At 44.7% G+C, this 19,400-nt stretch overlaps 4 protein-coding genes across 4 annotated transcripts; 2 read left to right on the top strand and 2 right to left on the bottom strand.

The window, feature by feature from the left end:
* Nucleotides 1-291: 291 nt before the first annotated feature.
* Nucleotides 292-2,058, bottom strand: EAE97_000353 (uncharacterized protein; the record flags this gene model as incomplete). Its single annotated transcript, XM_038870863.1, has 1 exon — nt 292-2,058. One exon carries the CDS (start codon nt 2,056-2,058, stop codon nt 292-294), a length of 1,767 nt encoding a protein of 588 aa, XP_038738224.1.
* A 1,940-nt stretch (nt 2,059-3,998) lies between these two features.
* EAE97_000352 (uncharacterized protein) lies at nt 3,999-5,081 on the top strand (the record flags this gene model as incomplete). The annotated part of the gene is made up of 3 exons (XM_038870862.1): nt 3,999-4,246; nt 4,299-4,563; nt 4,584-5,081. The coding sequence occupies 3 exons, from the start codon at nt 3,999-4,001 to the stop codon at nt 5,079-5,081; spliced, it is 1,011 nt and encodes a 336-aa protein (XP_038738223.1).
* A 763-nt stretch (nt 5,082-5,844) lies between these two features.
* On the bottom strand, nt 5,845-13,444 carry EAE97_000351 (uncharacterized protein; the record flags this gene model as incomplete). Its single annotated transcript, XM_038870861.1, has 3 exons — nt 5,845-6,584; nt 6,635-12,937; nt 12,992-13,444. The coding sequence occupies 3 exons, from the start codon at nt 13,442-13,444 to the stop codon at nt 6,129-6,131; spliced, it is 7,212 nt and encodes a 2,403-aa protein (XP_038738222.1). The 3' UTR covers nt 5,845-6,128.
* Nucleotides 13,445-14,415: 971 nt separating this feature from the next.
* On the top strand, nt 14,416-18,434 carry EAE97_000350 (uncharacterized protein; the record flags this gene model as incomplete). The annotated part of the gene is made up of 5 exons (XM_038870860.1): nt 14,416-15,031; nt 15,082-17,010; nt 17,070-17,842; nt 17,895-18,138; nt 18,223-18,434. The coding sequence occupies 5 exons, from the start codon at nt 14,416-14,418 to the stop codon at nt 18,432-18,434; spliced, it is 3,774 nt and encodes a 1,257-aa protein (XP_038738221.1).
* Nucleotides 18,435-19,400: the final 966 nt, after the last annotated feature.

The raw sequence follows: 19,400 nt of genomic DNA, 5'->3' as shown, positions 1-19,400 counted from the left end.
CTAATTTTTGAATGGTAGAACTTTGTGGGAGCTCCTTAGGCATAGGCATATCTATTTTCTTTTAGCAAATAAATGCCTTTTTTGTCGTTAAAATCCGCTGAACCCTTCAGTAACTCCAACTACAACTCGAATCACAACCCACACTCCCAAGCAATATCCATCCACCCAAGCAACCGCGAATATAGCTTCAAAAGCCCATACTCCTTTTCAGTAAACCGATTGCAAGATAACTCCTGTTTACCCCGACCCAACACCCCATATCGCATATGGCGTTCAGAACAGGCAATACTCTTATGGACGTCTTACAGCTGGTGCAAGCCCTGTTAAATCTCTTCCACCCCAGCCAATATCGCGACAAGTCAGTAGCGCAATCAATCTGATGATTCCATGAAAGTAGCCGAATAGGAATTCTGCTGGTACAGACCACCACATCTCATATTTATGGCGCATATAATGATTCCACGGCTTAATAATACGACTTAAAATGATTGCCCAAAGAAGATATGCACCAGCATGATTATCCTCGGTGTAGAAATCCGATTTGAAGAGCGTGATGAATAAGAGAGAATCGTAAATGATAGAGATATTGAGCAGTCCAGAGACAAACATGGCGTAGCTAGTCCAGGGACAAACTTTCCAACATGTTCCATCGATGAAGACGGTTTTGAGATGGGAGCGCCAGATTGATCGGGACCAGCGGAGGAGCTGTTCGTAGAATTTGGGCCAACCGCCTGATGTGCCTAAAGTTGTTTCAATGCGAGCTTCTGGTCTGTTGTGAAACACAGTTTTGTAGCCGTGATTGATCATGTATCTGGTGTTGAAATTATCATCATCGCAATTGACTGGGCCGGCTCCCAAGAAAGTTTCGGAAAGGAATTTACTTCTGTAATCGACCGATTGCACGATATCTGTTCGAAGTAAGCATGTTCTGCCAGAGACAATCCATAATCCGCCGTCAATGTTGTAGGTAGAGATGATCTCATAATTGTGGCGCTCAAGGTAGATGCAAGCGAAGAAATTGCGGAGAGAATCAGACCAATTGTCACCAGGCTCGCGGACGACACGTTTGCAGGTTCCGACAATTCCTACAGCTGGGTCTTCAAATTCTGCGAGAACACTTTTGAGAAAAGTAGGAGGCCAGAAGACATGATCATCGACATATGCAATGAGTCCAGTCTTGACCTGAAGGGAAGCTTGGACGCATTGAACACGTTTGCTTGGTTGGTGAACAGCAATAACCTCGATCTTTCGTCCTGGAAGGCGTTTTTCTCTCATTATTCTCTCGACGACTCTGCGGGCTTGTATGAGCTTTTCGGTTCCGACTGTCGAGATGATGATTTTAGCTGGGTGATTTTCGAGGACCGAATCGATAGTTCTGACAAACTCGTCGGCAAAATCACCAACAGTTGGTATAATTACTGTAACATCGCTTGGTACAACAGAAGGGTGGAGCGGCGGAAGTTTGTAGCTAGAGAAAAAGTTGTAGGAAAATAGATGGACGACTACTTTCAAGAACTTGAAGACAAAAAGGAAGACGAAAGCTGCTGACCAGGGCCTAGCTATGAAGAATTCGTGGAGAGTAGCGAGAAGTTCGTGCGAGGCTTCAGAGCGGCTCAAAAGCAGCAGTACTGCAGAATAAACAGGAGCCCAGCAGACAAAATTAAAGAGCGCTTCCACTCCACGTCCCAGTTTGGTATTCGGCAGAGAGATTAATACAAAGAAAAGCCCTCCAAAAATTGTGGTGGCACCAAAGGTTGCGAGTGTCGGATTAAGCGCGAGCCCAAGAATTTTTTGGATAACTCCAGGGATCGATACCAAAATATGGCCAGGTACAAGTATGAAGGAGGCGACTGACTGAGGTACTGAATACGCTAAGAAAGGGAGCGAGGAGATAATGAGAAATGGTGTTTTAAAGAAGAAGACAATAAATCTCACTAGTTTCTCTATGATAGAGCTTTCTGGGAGACGACCCAATTCCTGGTCAATAACTTGAAGACCTGTTCCTAGATCCCCATTTTCGTGAGCTTCTCTAATCTCTTCCAGAATGAAGTTTGACATGGTAAAGAATATATCAAACGTCTAATATGTAGTTGGTGGTTTGTATCAGTATAGTCAAGCTCCTGAATCGATCAACTATAAATGTTCTTTCAATAGATGGTTGTCAAGCTGGCGGATCACTTCAAGTCTCCGAGGGAAACACAAACTGAGTATAAAATTCCCAAGAAACTTCAGGAAAGAAGAAAGAAACAAGGTGGAGCATCCCACACATTCAAAACTCCTTGTGGGAGCCATGGCAACAAGTCAAATGAATATAGAGCTCAACAAAAGACTCGAATGAATCTTTGGAGCCCCACTAAGATTTAAAAATTTCTCCTTGAGTACCTTGTGAGTCTTCTTTATTGAGATCAGAAGTTCGGATGAAAACATAAATGGCCTTTCATGTGAGATTAGCGTAGTATCTTGTTCTTTGTAATTGCCTTTGCCCCACAAACTGTTGAGACACGGCACGTTCAGCCTTATCAATTGCATATATGCATGAACTGGTGGATCCAGGAAGACTTTTATTCTCTTCCCGATGGATAAACAAGTGGGAAAATGGTCTGATCCCCAATTGACATGATATCAAGTCAAATGGTCAAGATTAAAGAAGGTGGGCTAGGTAGTAACAATAACAAAGACTGTAACAATCTCTAAGTAACAAAGACAAACGTTGCTGGCCATATTCTCAGAGAAGAAAACTGTGCCAGTACTAATAAATGCCAGAGTCACTTGTCCGATATCAGGAGTATAAGATGAATGTGTTTAGATGCACATATCTTGACATCTATTATACAAGTGGAAGGTGTGCATTGTTTTCCTTGCTGATAGTTCGTTTCCCAGACATCTTTTTAGCCTAACAACTACCAGAAGATAATTACCATTGTATTCACATATTGTGCATCTTGATTGTTTGATGTTTTATTCCACCTATCCTCTGATAAACCCACCGTAAATAGAGATAACCTATAACCTAGGCAGTGCCATTTGAAATTTAGCAACATGATGTATATACATATAAAAGAATTGATGTAATGGTTCTGGGGTTAACAATATGACTGGAACTGGACGGGAAATGCAATCAATCAAAGATTATCTGTACCACCATCTCCTCATGTATAGAAATCTTGAAGGAGGTTGAGATATGGTTGATACTAGCGTGCATTAGTGTGATCTACCTCCTGCATTTTGAGCACAGACGGGCAATTAAATCTCCGAGTTGGTAACCTACCTAGTAACCTCGAACTAACCTATTGTGCACGGTCCATGTTTAGATCTTCCCTAGATCTTCCCTCGGCTCCCTCCTCCTGGTTCTCGTACAGTCAATCAATACAGTCAATGGACTTTTCTACAAATTCTTCTGCAGCATCTTATTTAGCTTTGCTGACTCCTTTACTCCTACATGCACACTTTAATATTGAGAGTACTCAAGCCAATTTGGAATTTTACTTACTTGTTCATCATAATTGACCTACCCATCCTCTTCCTTGGTATCCATTCGATCAGATGTCCTGCTCCTAAGTTGGTCTTGGCATAACAAATTCGTCTTCCACCCAAAGATTAAGATTTAAAATCCAAGAGTCCTTCAGAAAACAGCAACGTATGTTTCCCAGTTCAATAATCATGTAGCCCGAAAGTATGAAGCTCTAAAACTCTGAGCACATGGTATAGTGCCATCAGCTACAAGAGAATTACGCTGCCATCAGAGATTCATGCTGTGGGCAGCATGAGTATTTTCCAAGCAGTATAAATCCAAGAAGTAGTCGAAGAACTAATATCATCACAGGATGTCTTGTACCTGCTGTTCCCGAGATCCACATTCATCCGAAGAAAGATATGAGCCTTTCATCTCAAGTAAAGAGCTAAGAGATAAGTGCCCGCTCGATAGCAAGACTATCAAGTTCTTTAAGTACCCTATGGTTCGCGCCGAGAGTGCTAGCAACATTAGCCTCCTTATCAAAATGCCAATGGAGATCCTTCAGCGCAGCCTCAAGTATCTTGACATTGAAACTCTGGTCAACATTCGCCGTTGTTCTCAATATTGCAGGCTGGCAGTTGATGATACGCTGGAATGGCAAGAAATCTCGGAAAATGCTCCAGAGGCCTTGCGCGCCATTTTATGTACTGGTGTGGGATCCCATATACTTCTGCTCCAGTTGCACCATGCCTTAACAAACCCTAAATGCGTATTCTGCAAAAGAATCGCATAGTAAGTACAGAAATCCCTCCAATGGCATCGAGACGTGTTAATTAAGTTACAGTTTGGATGGTGAAGAAATGATGGGTGCCTTTTTATCACTCTTTGAAGGGAAGCGAGCTTGCGGTTATTGTCTCCGGAATGATATCTCTCTTAGATCCATCCCATATGTCGACTTCATGCGACTCCAGCGTCCCAACTCTGCAATCCAAATTCGGCCCGAGGTGCGAAATCCACCAAAGTTACGAACGCTTCCAGGTACCTACGGCTACTATAAGTACAAGAGCTCTGAGCGTCAGCTTCTTGTCCCCCTGGGTGAAGTCGAATACGTCGATGGAATGTCAATGAGCCGCAACGAAAGACAATTATTGCTGCGCTCACGACACGAATTATCCCTAAGCATCCATTCGCTGCTCGCCCAGTATTGGACAGATATCTTGCGCCACACAATGCCTACGTGGGATTCGAACGCGAGGATGAGATTGCCCGTCGTTACATGACTGCTATTTCATTTCCTTACTTTGGAAAGACTCAAACTCACCCCAATGACAAAAAGCGTGTGGCTTTTCATGGTTGCGTGGAGTGTCATCTTCAAGAGAGATTCCACGAGATTCTATTCTTGGAATCTCTCAATCCGGGTGGCGCCGACGCAGGAGACATGATATGTGCGGAGTACTTATACAAACATCAGACGAGACAATGGCTCAATGATGTAGCTGCGGAGAAGATACATGCGAGAGATTATCACGAGCGGATCGAAGGAGGGGAAGTAGAGTGGAGAAAGCGAAGACAGGCGCCAATCCCAATTTTCTGTGAACCGGATAATTCAGAAGAATTTCGAATGTAAGAACCTCCTAAAGAACCTACCCGCAAGGTCCATTTTATCAAAGCTGACCGTATGAATAGGTATGAATATGACTTTCCACTTGCACTATGAGATAATGGCAGCATTGGGAGTGGATAATTAGGGTATTGGGTATACCGGGACAACTTCAAAAGAAACTCCACAAGTTGCGAAAGTGTATCATCATCGCTTCTAAAAAAAAAGTTGAGGGATAGTTTTGGTCATGGATCAGGGACTAGAAAAACATCAAGGCTTCATCCGCGGACCACGATGAGATTCTTGTCCAGCTCTTCAAATATCATCCACAATTCAATACTAGCCTAGATACAATTTTACGCCCAGATTTCTAATTCATAGAACGGAACCTCACACCTATGTAAATTGTAATCTTACAAAACATGCATTTCAATCACCCATTCAAAACTTACAGCTTACCGACTACCATTAAACCCCTACATTTCCAAAGCCAGATTACTTCTAAGTGTGGTTTGAAAGAATAAAATTCAACTTTTTCGCCGTTCGAATAGTCCTCTTCTAATAATAAACGCAGATTAATGTCTCAGTGTCTCCACATACCCCCTCCGAATAATCACTTACCCCACTACCCATCTCCACGCTCCATAAGATGGAAGAAAGTATTCATTCAACTCCACCTCCCCCCAAAGCTCTCTAAATTTTAACTCATCTCTCGATATTCCTTCCACAAATCACGTCTGTAGTAAAAACACAAAGTCACATTCCCACGACCATAAAGCCCTTTAAAGATTCTCAAAGAACCAAAACTTCCATTCATAACACGCACAAGTCTACATAGGTATTATTCCAGCCCATCCTATCCCACAAGTTCCAGGACATAATGATATTATACACCCCTAACACGAAAAACATACAATTCATACACAAATCCGTGCTCCATTCCTTTGACTGACCCCTTCTATTCCTGCTTCACTACTCCTACTATTCCCGTCACAAACGCCAGAGAACAAATTTCTAATTCATTCTGCGCGACGATCTCCTACATCACATTATCATCCACCGTACCATGGGAAATTACAAGAATCCCTTGCTCATGCTATCCTGCCTGTTCAAACTGCTTTTTCGTTTAGGGATGTCAATCCCTGCATCCTCGGAGCCAAATTCACTACTCGGTCTCCAAGTGCCACTCGCACTTATTCTACCACCCGGACCTTTCTGCATTCTCAATGCCTTCCAGCCTTCCAACTCACGCTCTAACCTCAGCGCCTTTTCTCTCTCTTCCCTCAGCTCACGTTCTGCTCTACGAGCTGAAAGTTGATTGGTCGAATCGCTTGATTGAAGCTCGTCGATTGTCTTGAGAAGTTTTTCGACCTTATCTCTTGAGCGGGCAATATCTTCTTGAAGTTGCGTGTTGGCCTTTTCTTTGCGGTCAATTTGCTGTTGAAGATCTTTGACTGTGCGATCGACATTTCTTACGGAACGTTGTGATTTGTTGCGTTCGGATTCTTGCTCGTCGAGTTGGGCTTCGAGCTATCTCATATGTTAGAATAGTGTTAAGCTTACGGGAAGGAAATTCTCACCTCTTGGACACGACCGTGAAGGAACCTAACGTCTTGACTGGCACTTGAATAGCCTTTAGTTTCCAAATCCAGTAGTCGGACCTGAGTTTCTTTGAGTGACTTTTCTAGCGCAGCCTTCTCCTTATTCAACTGTGCTGTCATTTCTCTCTCGGCAACAATATCTTTCTGTATTTCAGATGCAAGTGCTTCAGATCGCCTCATCTTGCCAATGGCAGCAGCTGCAATATCTTCTTGTTGTGCTAGGTTAGATTTGAGTTCCAAAATCTCGCGATCCATTCCAGCAGCGTTTCGTAGCGCAGGGCTGTCGCTTCGGGCAAGGTCGTCGAGACCAGCTTTAGCTTCCTCTAGACGAGCTTGTAAGCCGCGCTTCTCGCGTTGAAGAATGTCTCTTTCGGCAGCTGCATCGTCCACGTCTGTTCTGAGACTTCGAACTTGTGCTAATAGTGATACAATTTTGCCTTGAGCTTCATTGTGAGCGTTGACGGCTTCATCACGTGATGTATTGAGGTCCGAAAGAGTGGCCTCCAGGCGAGCCTTTTCTTTAGACCATGTTGAACTGTTCATAACCTCATCGTCCCACTTCGTTCGAAGTTGATCCAATTCTTCCCGAAGTCTTGTATTCTCCGTTTGTTTGAATAGCTTCTCCTCACGAGCAATGTCCAGTTCATTCGTGAGAGTTGCAAACTCAGCTTGGTATTTCTTTCTAGTCTGTTCCATGCTAGATTCTTTGTCTTCAATCTCCATGGCACGCTGGCTTCGGTAATCTTCAAGCTCATGTTGTAATCGCTTCCTTGCTTGTACTGCGGCATCGAGATCAGAGGAAAGGTCCTCGAGCTTCTCTTCATAATGTTGGTTCTGTTTTTGAAGATCTTCAATGGCTTCGTCCATTTGCTTCCGTTCTGACATGATCTCGGCACATGTATCCTCCGCTTCTTTTGCTTGAGATCTGGCAAATTGTTCGGCCCTAGAAGCCTTCAATACAGCAATTTCAGCTTGTTCAAGTTTGCTAAAGTACTCGTCTGCTCTGCTCTTATAGAGACCAAGACTAGAACTAACATCGGCCAGTTTTGAGGATTCGGCATCCAAACGGATCTGAAGATCGGCAAATTCTTGCAAAAGTTGGTTTCGGCTGGCCGCATCCTGATCCCTTTGCAGAGTCATCTCTTCAAGATCAGACTTAGCATCTCGGAGATCAACCTCCAAGACTGCTCGAGTGTGTTTTAGAATCTCAAAATTTTTCTTCGTATCGTTGAGGTCTACTAATGCATCTTTGTGAGCGTACATTAGAATTCGTCGGTTTTCTTCTTGATTGTTGATGAGCTCGAAGAGTTCCTCGTGAGATTTGGCTTGAACATCGCGGAATGACAATTCTCCGGTTTGAATACTCTGTTCAAGAGCGGAAACTTTCTTTGCAGAATCATCAAGCATTTCATGAAGTCGAGTGTTAGCTTGCTCAAGCTTGTGCACACGGCGTACTGATGGACTATCCTCAAATATATCTCGCCCTGGAACAAAACGCTCAAGCTGGCTCTGCAGATGACGATTCTCCATTTGTGATAGCTGCAATTGATTTTGTAATTCTTCCACGTCAGCTTTCAGGTCCATGCGATTGTTGAAGCTTAACATATCGGCAGTACGATCAGAGCGTCCAGAATCATGCCCGACGTCACCGGAGCTTGGGAAGTGAGGATTAGGTGGCGTCGCGCCCGACAGAGGTCTGCCATTGAGTTTGTTTCTGAGATGTGCTGGAGATGAATTCCGAGTTCCATCATTGCCATCAATCTCCTCAAGTTTAGCCCTACCGGGCGTGTGCCACTCGGAATGGTCACCGAACTCATCTTCATATCGTTTTCGTAGTTCAAGTACTTGTGCTTCAGCATTCGACCGACCAGCAGCTTGAACTCTGAGATTTTGCTGAAGTTCCTCGACTTTTTGAGTGAGTTGAGAAAGAAGGTTTGGATTTTCAGATGTGCTCCTATCGAAACTACCATCGAGTTGTATAACCGGCGGTGCAGGCATCTCCGGGTCCACAATTTTCATCAGCTCAATGATGTCTTTATCTCGGGTATCAATCAAAGATTGGAGTTGTCGATTTTTAGATTGAGCCTGAGAGTGCAACTGTCGTTCATCCTCCAATTTGCGATTTACCTCTGCTAACTGGGTTGTCATAGTAGAAGAAGTCTTCTCGGCGTTTCTACTACTCATATGTTCACGTTCAACCTCACGCGTTAGATCTTCAAGATTGAGCTCCAGCTTTTCTTTTTGCTTTTGAAGAGACGCCAGTTGAATTTGTACATCGCCTAGCTGTTTATTGAGCTTCTTATTCTGCTCGTCGACCTTAGCTTTCTCTCGCTGGGCTGCTATTAGCTGACCTCTAGATGATTCACTTGCTCTAGAGCTCGTGCGGGCAATCTCGAGACCTTTCTGTTGCAGCTTGTTGAGTAAAGCACGGTTGTCGTTTTCAGACGCATTTAATCGACTTCGGACAGTGTTCAGTTCGCGTTCAAGTCGCTCCTTCTCTTGATCAACCTTAAGACCAAAATCTCCAGACTCTATCATGACCTTATTAAGATCTTCCACTTGCTGATTTAGGCGGCTGCATTCAGTCTCAAAGTACTTTGCTCGGTTCTGTTCCGCTTCAAGATCTTTCTTCAAACTAGCTTCGCGCTCTCGGGCTAGGCGTGATGCATTGCGGTCTCCAACTACTTCGGCTTGTATTCTGGCCTCTTCGGCTGCAATCTTTGCCTCTCTGAGCTTTCTGATTTCGTTTCGCGCTTCGTTGCGTTCCTTTTCAGCAGAAACTCTATTCTCCATTGCCCTTCTAAGAGTGTCTTGTTGGACGTATAATTCCTTTTCGATGATGATTTTAGCCTCATTGAGTTCTTGAAACTTCTCACTAAGCTCTCGGAATTTATGTTCTGCGAGGAGTTGAACATCGTCTCGAGATTGTCGTTCTTTGCTAAGGTCTTTTTGCACTTCTGATAATTGCTGTTTCAAGGTCGAAATCTGTTCTTCTAGCCTCTTTCGATTTTGCTCAGCGTGAGCATCTTCTGTCAGTCTAGCATCGAAAAGTTTTTTCGCATCGGCAGCTTCCTTTTGTAGATTGGCTTGCTGGGATTTCATGGCGAACATCTCAGCCTGTACTTCCTTTAACCTGTTGGCAATGTTTTCCTTCTCCGTCGAAAGTGATCGCTTCTGCTCGTCAAAGCTTTTCTTCTCGGCCTCATACTTACGGTTATCAGACCGAAGGATAGCCAACTCGCTTTCCTTGCGCCTGACGAGATCTTCATATCCTGTCGATGTTGCAGATAAATCAGAAAGTTGCTTCTGCACTTTGCGGTTTTCGCTAGCCAAGTTGCTTTCTCGTAATTTAGAAGCTTGAAGGTCTTTCGCCGCTGCAGCCAGCTTGACTTCCGAGTCCTGATCGTTTTTGATAAGCTTCTCCTCAAGGTCGTGAACCTTTCTTTCCTTAATGCTCAGTTGGCTTTGGAGTAGCTGGACGTCTTGGGAAAGTTGCGCTTCTTGTGCGCTTCGATCGGCTTGTTTCTTGGCAAGATCCTTCAATTGATTATCTAAATCAGCCAGCTGTTCAGCGAGGTCTCGCTTTTCGCTCTCCAACTTGGCTATTATGTGACCTGCTTGCTCCAACTGAGATCGATATTCATCGGATTGATGTTCCGCTCGCTTTTTGGCCTCTAGCAAGTCATCCAATTGATCCTCGAGCTTTTCTTGATCTTCAATAGCACCAGCCAACTTATCGCTCAACTCTGTCTCACGGAGCTGCAGACGTTTGAATATCTCTTCCTTGTCCAGAGCTAACGCACGTTCGCTTTCTAAGGTTTGTTGGATCTTTAACATCTCAGTGTGCGTGTTTCGTCGTTCCTCGTCTAGTCTTTGGCGTTCCGACGCCTCTTGGTCCATTTTCTCGTTAAGCTGCTTTATCATTTCATCTCTCTTCTTGACTTCTCCCGACGTTCTCGTAGCTCCCAACAAAGGCTTCATCTTGACTAAAAGGCGCCACCAAGGGTTCTCACAAAGGTCGATGTAAACTTGGAAATTTCGCTGGATTATCCGTGTTGCCTCCGCTCTATACAGTCGCTTATTGGCAATTCGACGTTGGGTAAAACCACGCGCCAGGGATTGGAATCGTGTCATAATCTCACGGATCAAGGCATCACGTTGCTCTTCAAGCTCTGCCAACACACCGGCACGGAAGAAGACTTTGGTGATTCCAACACGGAACAATGACTTGTCCAATTGAAGCTTATCTAGCATCATGCTAGCTGCTGTCTGGCCATCAAGGTACCCTTTGGGAATGTTCCTGCATAGAACTTCATATCTTTGTCGGAACTCTGAAAAATGAAGTCTGTTTGGAAAGCCAGTGCGTGCAATTCTGATACCCTCTAAGACACCGTTGCAGCGTAATTGGTCGAGCACAAGTGGTGCACTGAGTTGCTTAGGTTTTTTCTTGTGGTTGGGTATGATACACCTCACAAAATGAGGATGTGTCGAATGCAGCTGAGCCATCAAGGTAGATAGATGTTCTTTATGTTTTTGAGCAACGGTGCGGAAAAGGCCTTTCTTGACCCTGCTTCGGATGGCACCCGAGTCATCGCCTGCTTCAGAGCAATCACTGAAGAGATTTGCAACATGTGCATCGCTGGATGCAGCCAACAATCTTGTAATGTTGTCATTCATTGGATCTTTATTTTTCTCTAGCCATCCTTCGGTAGAATATTCAACTTCGGCGGCATAGTGAGTGAGCATGAATCCTTGCCCAAGTCGAGAGGCACGATACTTGGGAGTTTTGCGATCCCAAAGAGAATGAAGTTTTTCCGTAAATGATTTGTCTGTGGCTTTTGGCATCACACAATCTTCATCAAGACACGAGAAAATACCAATGGGATTGGGCAACTCAATCAGATCAATCGTAGGCTGAAGATCATGACCAAAATCAATAAATTTCCACTCGATTTTTTCACGGGCGTATTCTTCTTGTTCAAGGACAAACATATGGTGGTTGAAAAATTGCTGGAGCTTCTCGTTTGTGTAGTTGATGCATAGTTGCTCAAAACTGTTTTCCTCGAATATTTCGAATCCAGCGATATCAAGTACTCCGATGAAGTGCGAGTCATCGAGCCCCATACCAGTCCTATCCAATTGCCGATTGATTCGGGTTACAAGATCACCAAAACCTCTCTCGTAAATACCCTTTGCCAGCGAGTCTATTGCGAGTAGAACTTGTTCGGGCGTCTGCACCTTCTCGACCCATTCTCGACCGGCTTTTACTCGAGGGTGTAACAACCCTTTCAAAAATGGCTCGAGCGGAATTCCAAGTAGCTTACACACTTTGTCGGCCTGTGCACGTGCGTCAGGGGCTAATCTAGCTTGATCGGCCGATCTACTCTCCTTCACGACAGTTATGTTGCCCAGGTGGAGAACAGCAGCAACTGTTCGTAAGATAGATATTTGGTCATTCTCGGAGAAGCCCATAACATCAAATGCCTCGACTAAAGTGTTCCACTCATCTCTGTCAGAGACACCAACGATGGTGTCATGACCGTCCCGCGTATAAGCGAAGTCTTCTACGTCTAATTCTTCAATGAGGAATTCGTTTTTCAATGTGCGATCAGCCCCCTTCAAAAGCTGATAGAAAACATGATAATTTCGCTCATGAGCATTCAGCCTTACCACTCTTGATTTCTCAAGGAGATACCAATCTATGAAAGCACCGGCAATACTACCATTGCGCGTAAACTCGATCCTGATGAATTTTCCGAAGCGGGAGGAATTATGATTCCTGACTGTCTGAGCATTCCCGAAGGCTTCTAGAATTGGATTTGCCCGAAGAATCTGCTGCGAGAGGGTTGAATGCTGTACCTTGTTTTTGACTGGTGATTCCGAGTTTGCAACTGCCGCCAGGTATTGAATGACTTTTTTGGTATTTTCCGTCTTTCCGGCTCCAGACTCTCCAGTTACAAGAATACTTTGGTTTTGTCCTTCTTCGACTAGATTCCTGAAAGCTTCATCTGCCATCGCAAATATGTGTGGTTTACTTTCTTCCCGACCTCGACCCTTGTATAAATTGATGTACTCGTTCGTGTATATAGGTAACGAGCAATATGGATTAATGGTAACCAGGAACAAGCCTGAATAGGTGTAGATGAGATCAGCTTGGTATCTCATATGAAGATTATGAACGACTGATGCTTCATTGAGATGCGTAAGCTCTGCCATGTCATTTGCTTTGTCGAATTTCGCGGGGTTTACTTTGTCCACAGTTTCAGGATCGACTTCTCGTTGCTAAACAGCCAGTCAGACATTGTACCGGAAAAGAAAACACAATCATGAACTCACACTCCCATCGTCACATTGGACCAATATGTGATGATTTTCTAATTCTTCCACTACCCACCCTTTGACAAATGCAGTTTGAGGATCTTTTAACCAAACATATCTCTTTCCGGAGAAATCATTTTCTCCCTCCATTGCCATCACAGTTTCTGCGCCGAGTCGCATCTCTTCCGAATTGATGAATGAAGGCGCAAATGTATTTGAAGAGGGAGCTGTTGACTTAGAATTGGAGCGAGATCTTAGTGAAACATTATTATTATTGGGGGCCACGATATCCCCCAGCGAGGAGTAGGATTGGTGTCGATTGTGTGTTTGATGGCTTTGTGCCGGCGATGAGAAAGGAGCTGACGCAAATATTGCACTTTTCGGCCTGCCTTTGGGAACACCGGGTTCAGGAGATAAAGTCCCTGATCTAGCAAAAGGATTATTGCGCTTTGTCTGAAAATTGGAAGCCATCGTAGAGTAGGCGTTGTTGGGTTTCAATTGATTGAAGCAAGGCTCTGTTCCTTAAGAAAGTAAACAAAGTCCATCGATGGGAAGAATCCAGATTGTCGCAAAGCAAAAATAGGGGAGAAAAGTTCATGCAACCTCTTCAATCATTACATGTGAAATTAGTAAAGAGGGCAGCAAATAAAAAGATTCATTCTTCTGTTTCACCTCTTTTTATCTCTTGAATTGGAATCGAGATTCTTGTCAACGTCAGTGTTTAAAGTCAATATTGACGACGCGAAGTAGGATTATTAAGTGGCGGTACAAAGTTTAATTTGGCTTTACTGGGTAGTTGAATGGTAGAGTTTCCCCTGGCAACGACAGTTGATCCAGTGCCGCTTCAGTCGTAGGATCATATCGATAAGGAAATTGATGATTTATCGTAGGGCAGCCTTGCTGCGAGCACCTCGTGATATTTACTCTAGTGTGACACTGTCTATGTCTAGTGACACTCACTTTCTCACTCACTCCACTCACAAGTACCTAGCGGGATTTACCGGCGCTAAGCAACTTTGAATCTTTCGACTGGCGTTTGCTTTACATGCGATCGTACTAATAAGTTTCTTTTTCCCATTGCCATCTGCACCTCCACCTCCACCTCCACGAAGCTTTCAGACAGATTCTACCCAGGTTTTCTTCATAACCAGGTTCATCAAGATCGAGTCAGCAAAATAAGTGAAGAAAGTGATAGTCTCACTTGCGTTTTTCATTGTTAAATTTTGACAATTCTTTCTTCTGGCTCGTCGCGACACCCTTTTCTCTGCGACATCTGCATCTGTAATTACTTTCTCCCTTGATTTGATTGCGTTGCGCCAATGATACTCGACCGTTAAATTGAACGCGTCTTCGAGGTAATTTTGCAATATCAGTCAGAACTAATCACAGTTAAGTTTTGAATTCATTCAGTAAAGCTAGGTACTGCTTTGTACTTGCCGACAATGTCGGATTATCCATACTATGGCGCGGCCTATGGCAATCGCGACCAGTCGAATAACCCACCCTACCCAACCTACTCAAATCACTCAGCATATTATCCGCAAGATGATGGCCGATCGGGGCAGCATGCGATGACTCAAGGATATGATAATACAATGGCATATGGCTATAATCAACAACAACTTCCAAACTACAGCGCGCCCGCTATGCAGAATAATATACCCCCAGTCCCAGTCTTCCAGGGCTGGAACCAAGAAAACTCATCTATGCCCCAATACAATGCAGCGCCGCAAGGCATGCATTCATATGCTGGGTACAATCATCAAAATTATGCTCAAAATTCGCAATACTATGCGCCAGTGGCTGCCCCGCAGCCAGCGTATCATTCACAAACACCCGCGTATGGTAACGTTGAAAATCGCGAAATGAGCGAAGGAGAGTTTGATGATACTTCTGCCCACATGCGCTCAGCAGCTCCGAATGCTTCAATTGGCGCACCGGGCTCGAGGCACTATCGCGGGAATGATGGCACTGGCTATCTTGATACTGCCCATCGCGCTGTCTACCCAACAGGCCAAGATCCTGCTCCTCAGCAGCCGCCACCGACTCTTCGCAATGGTAAGCAATTTCAACCCCTCATGAATTCGTTTATTAATGTCTCCCTGCAGCAGCCGATTATTATAATCAACGCCAACCTTCTGCCTCGTACTCCCCATTCATCGCCCAAAGTGAGCCACTGTTTGACCAAATCAAGAATTCTCAGATGAAGGATACAGGCGCAGGTAAGGGACCATTGAACGTAAAGAAGGGCGGTGCACAGAAAAAATCAAAGCCTCAATCACCGGTAGGAGAGCCTAACAATACTGCATCCAAATCTGGCCAGGAAAATATTCCCTCTTTCACACAAGGTCAGGTATCAGAGGCCGTTGGATGCTCTCACCCTTCTCAAGCTGATGCATATAACGATACCGTTACTTTTAAAACTGTCGCCGAAGCTCGTAAAAAAGCTGAAGGCGCCATCCTAAATCTTTGGTCGTATGATGTTCGATTCCCAGCCTATCTTGAAGAAGGGGTTGATGAAAAGCTCGTCGGAGAATTGTTTGATGAGCTTAGATTGTCGAAAACTGCAACGAAAACCATCAGTGCAGCTTCTGCCCAAAGTCCCTCCACCAGTGTTTCTTCTGCGCCTCACTCTGGCCTTCCTGCCACTAGTGGACATCCGAATAGTCAGGTTTCAGCCCAAAGCTCTACAGATAAATCAAAACAAGCTATAACTAACGGAGGCACTGCTCCTTCTGCAACTGCACAGCCGAAGAGTGCAGCCGCTGTTGAGAAAGAAAAAACAATGCAGGCGAAGATGGACGCTCTCAGGAAATCGAGAGCTGAGCGAGCCCAGAAGAATGCGGCAAAGTCTGTCACAACTACCGCTACTAGTCTTCCAAGCGCAATTGCTCATGCTAAACCAACCATAATCCCTGAACTGCCTACATCGGTTCCAAATTCCACTTCCTCTGCTGAAAAAGTCGTTGAAAAAAACAAGGTTGGTACTACAGATTCAAGTAGCTCAGCTTCAATTCCAGCTTTGACTGTCACAACACAATTTCCCCAATCGAGCGCGCCACCCTCAAATATTCAACAGACCTCTCAAAAGATTCCGGGTTTGTTCTTAGCTTCTATCCCACCAGCCCCATCATCTGTCCCACAAACCATCATGCCAACCCCGGTTCTCAATGGGCAGCGCAAACGTCCAGTAGCTGCTGACTTTGACGGGCCTTCAACATCCACAATACCGCTCAAGCGACCATTTGGTCAAAGCCGCGTGGAACCAAAACCGTTTGTCATTTGTGTCAGCGAGGATGAAGACGAGTCCGATGAAGATGTCGAAATGGAATTGGAATCTCAGGCCGATGCAGATTCGCCTGTTCAACCCCCTCGCAAGCTACCCGAACAAAAGGCATTGCCGACAGCATCTTCTTTTCTTCCACCGAAACCATTTACTCCACCTCCTACATCGTCGACAAGCACCCCACCAAATTTACAAAGTTCTATTAAGCCACACCCTGAGGATCTTCGACGCAAGGAAAGCGAAATTGAGCAACTAAAGAGAAAAATTGCTGAAGCTGAAATGAGGAAGGCAAACAAAAGGACCAGCAGCGGTGCACAAACTCCAATTAACAACGTCGCAACCAGTACGAGCAACATTGGCCTTGTAGCTAGTAGACCAAATTCTTTGATCGAAACACAAAAGGCAACCAACATTTCTAAGGAAAAAACACAATCCAATGCAGCTCAAGTTGCCGAGCTTCAAAAAGCCGCTGATATTCGAAAAGAAGAGGCCGAACTCAAACGACTCCGACGTGAAAGAATTGCGAGCGCCATTCCCCGTGTGGACGCTGAAGCTTTACAAAACCAAGCGAGACTTGAGGAACTTCGTGCCGAAATCGCCAGAATCGAAGCGGCGGTGCAAAAGAATCTTCAGGATAAACAAAAGCTGGTTGAGGAAATGGAAAGACTAGGTCAAGAAACCGATCAACAATTGCAGGAGCAAAAAGAAAAGTTGGACAGTCTCACACGTGAAGAGACAAAAGACAATCCAGGTAGGTGCAAGATTACAATTATCAGACTGCCATAATAGTAGATGCTCACATTCCCACAGCTGAACCACCTTCAGCTTCTGCTCAGCCAGACCGTGAGCCAGAACCACAAAGTCTCGCCGAATCCGAGCCAAAATCTGCATCAGTTCCCATGGAACTAGATGACCAAATCGATGATGCTCGCGACGCAATGCAGCCGCAAGAACAACAACAACAACAACAACCTGAACAATCCCATACTACTGATGTCGCTGCTGCCTCCCCAATTTCTATACCTCTGACACAACCTGATAGTGTCAACGATATTGCATATGACACAACCGAAGACCATTCTTCCGAGGTCAAAGAGGCATCCGAAACCAACCAAGATCTTGAGGCTGCGCTTCAAGAAGCCGTGCGCGCCGACGCAGACTCTGTTGGTCCTAGTGACGTCGAAATGGAAGACAGCAATGCGCCTCCTACGCAAGTCAACAACGTAACTGCCACACCCAATGAAGAGAAAGCAAGCTCCGATTATTCACCAGTCCTTGAGCGTTCTCAGCCACTTGCAACTTCGTCAACTCCCAAAATTCCTGATGTGGTAGATGCCTCTGAGATCGCTGATGTAGATTCGGATAACTATGAGCCCCCAGAGGCCACTCCCGCTGCTGATGAGAGTTCGCCGGTGGCGTCATCTCCATTTAGCCCCGCTCCACCAGATTCAGTGATTGGTGCAGCAGAAGATGGCGAATTGCCAGAGTCGTCAAACGATAACTATATCGATCTGGAAGTTATTTCTAATGGAGAAGAACAAAGTCTGCCGGCAGAAGATGGTAGTGTCCCTCAACTAACAGAAGTAAAAGTCTTCTCCATCCTTGGTGGCAATTCCCAGGCTGACCTGAGCCCAGAAACCCCTTTCTAGCGATCCTAATAGCTCAAGCTTTTTTACACCATATGAAAGCCCTTTGAGAGTGTTTCATGCATTTCGGTTTCATCCAGAATATAAGCAACAAATTCCGGGTGGGCTGAAGTCGATCACTTATACTAACAAGATTGATGCGAAGAAAGAGCTATGTCGATATGAATTGATGGGAGGAATATGCAATGACAATACCTGCGATTTTCAGCATTTTAGAGAAATGGGACTGCCTGGTGCGTCGGTAGTTCCAGCCAGCATGCTCTGAGCTCACCCTTGAGTATCCCTTTCGTCCCCTTTGCTAACTTTTGTTCCGACAGATGACGCCGTTCTCGCGAAATTGGGATCTCCAGACGAGTTCGAAGGAGAACAACGAGATAGGTTTATTGAAGGTTTGAAATCATTACTCTCGGGCCTGCGAGCAAGAAAAATTAAAGACTTCGATGCCATTGCCTCGGAGATTGTTGCACATCGTGCCAAATTCTTGGGCGATCCATCAAAGGTGCTCAGCCTCGAAGGCACGACACTTTAAACGACTTACCTATAGCGGCCTGGACCCTGAAATTGTAATCCTCTCAGCCCATTCCCCCCATCACATACAGTTGCCAGAGACCTGATCAGGCTTGGTAGCGATGCTAAATAATCTTTCCTTTTTGGTGTGAAGGCCGAAGGTGGCCTAATCTCACTTTCTTGGACAATTTATTTTCAAATCTTCTTTTCTTAGACCTGAAATATCAATGGACATCGACTTTGCATCGATGGAGTTGCATGGAAAAGCTGGTGTTTTTGTGGCACGTCTACGATACCCCGTCTGATGAAAAAAAGGAGACCTGGGGGAGTGCATCCAGTGGGTGCAACCAGTGTGTATTCTGGAATAAATTTCCTTTTAACACTGAATGATAAAAATCGGCGAAGTTTATCTTGCGAATTAGCTAGTTAATCATAGCATAATAATTGACTAATTTATTTCACGTTTCGATCAATCTGAATCCATATTGTTGTTGACTTGACTTCAGGCATATCATGGCATCTGTGTAGTTGCTTGCTCAGTCTGATTACTTGATCTCGGCGGGATGGGATGTCTTGTTGAATTTTTGTCAAAACACATGACCACGCGAAAGAGATAAAATGCAATCGATTCCCCAGAAATTAGAAGAACCCCACCCACCATAATGATCATCGCACACAACTACTGAAAGCGGCAATTCCGATACCAAATGATCACGACATCTAAGCCAGAACTTCATCATTGCGCTAAGTAGCAGGGAGCACCAATCTTTTTCCCTTGCAACTTAAATCGTAGGCCAAACTGTAGAAATCAGCTTCCCGATATGATTGTCTGGGCCATGGCTTTCGTTTCATTGGCTTTGGAAACGAAAAGACGATAAGGTTGAAGAGTTTATAAGTGAACAAGGGATTGAGGATCATGATGTAACTTGTAGCTATGAGTATATCGCAGTGGCTCGAAGTTGAGTGATTGCGTGCTACATCATTTGGT

The sequence above is a fragment of the Botrytis byssoidea genome (genome assembly GCF_014898295.1).
Source record: "Botrytis byssoidea strain MUCL 94 chromosome Unknown BBYS_001, whole genome shotgun sequence".
In the NCBI taxonomy this organism is placed as follows: Eukaryota; Fungi; Ascomycota; class Leotiomycetes; order Helotiales; family Sclerotiniaceae; genus Botrytis; species Botrytis byssoidea.
This window is presented reverse-complemented; position numbering and strand designations above follow the sequence as displayed.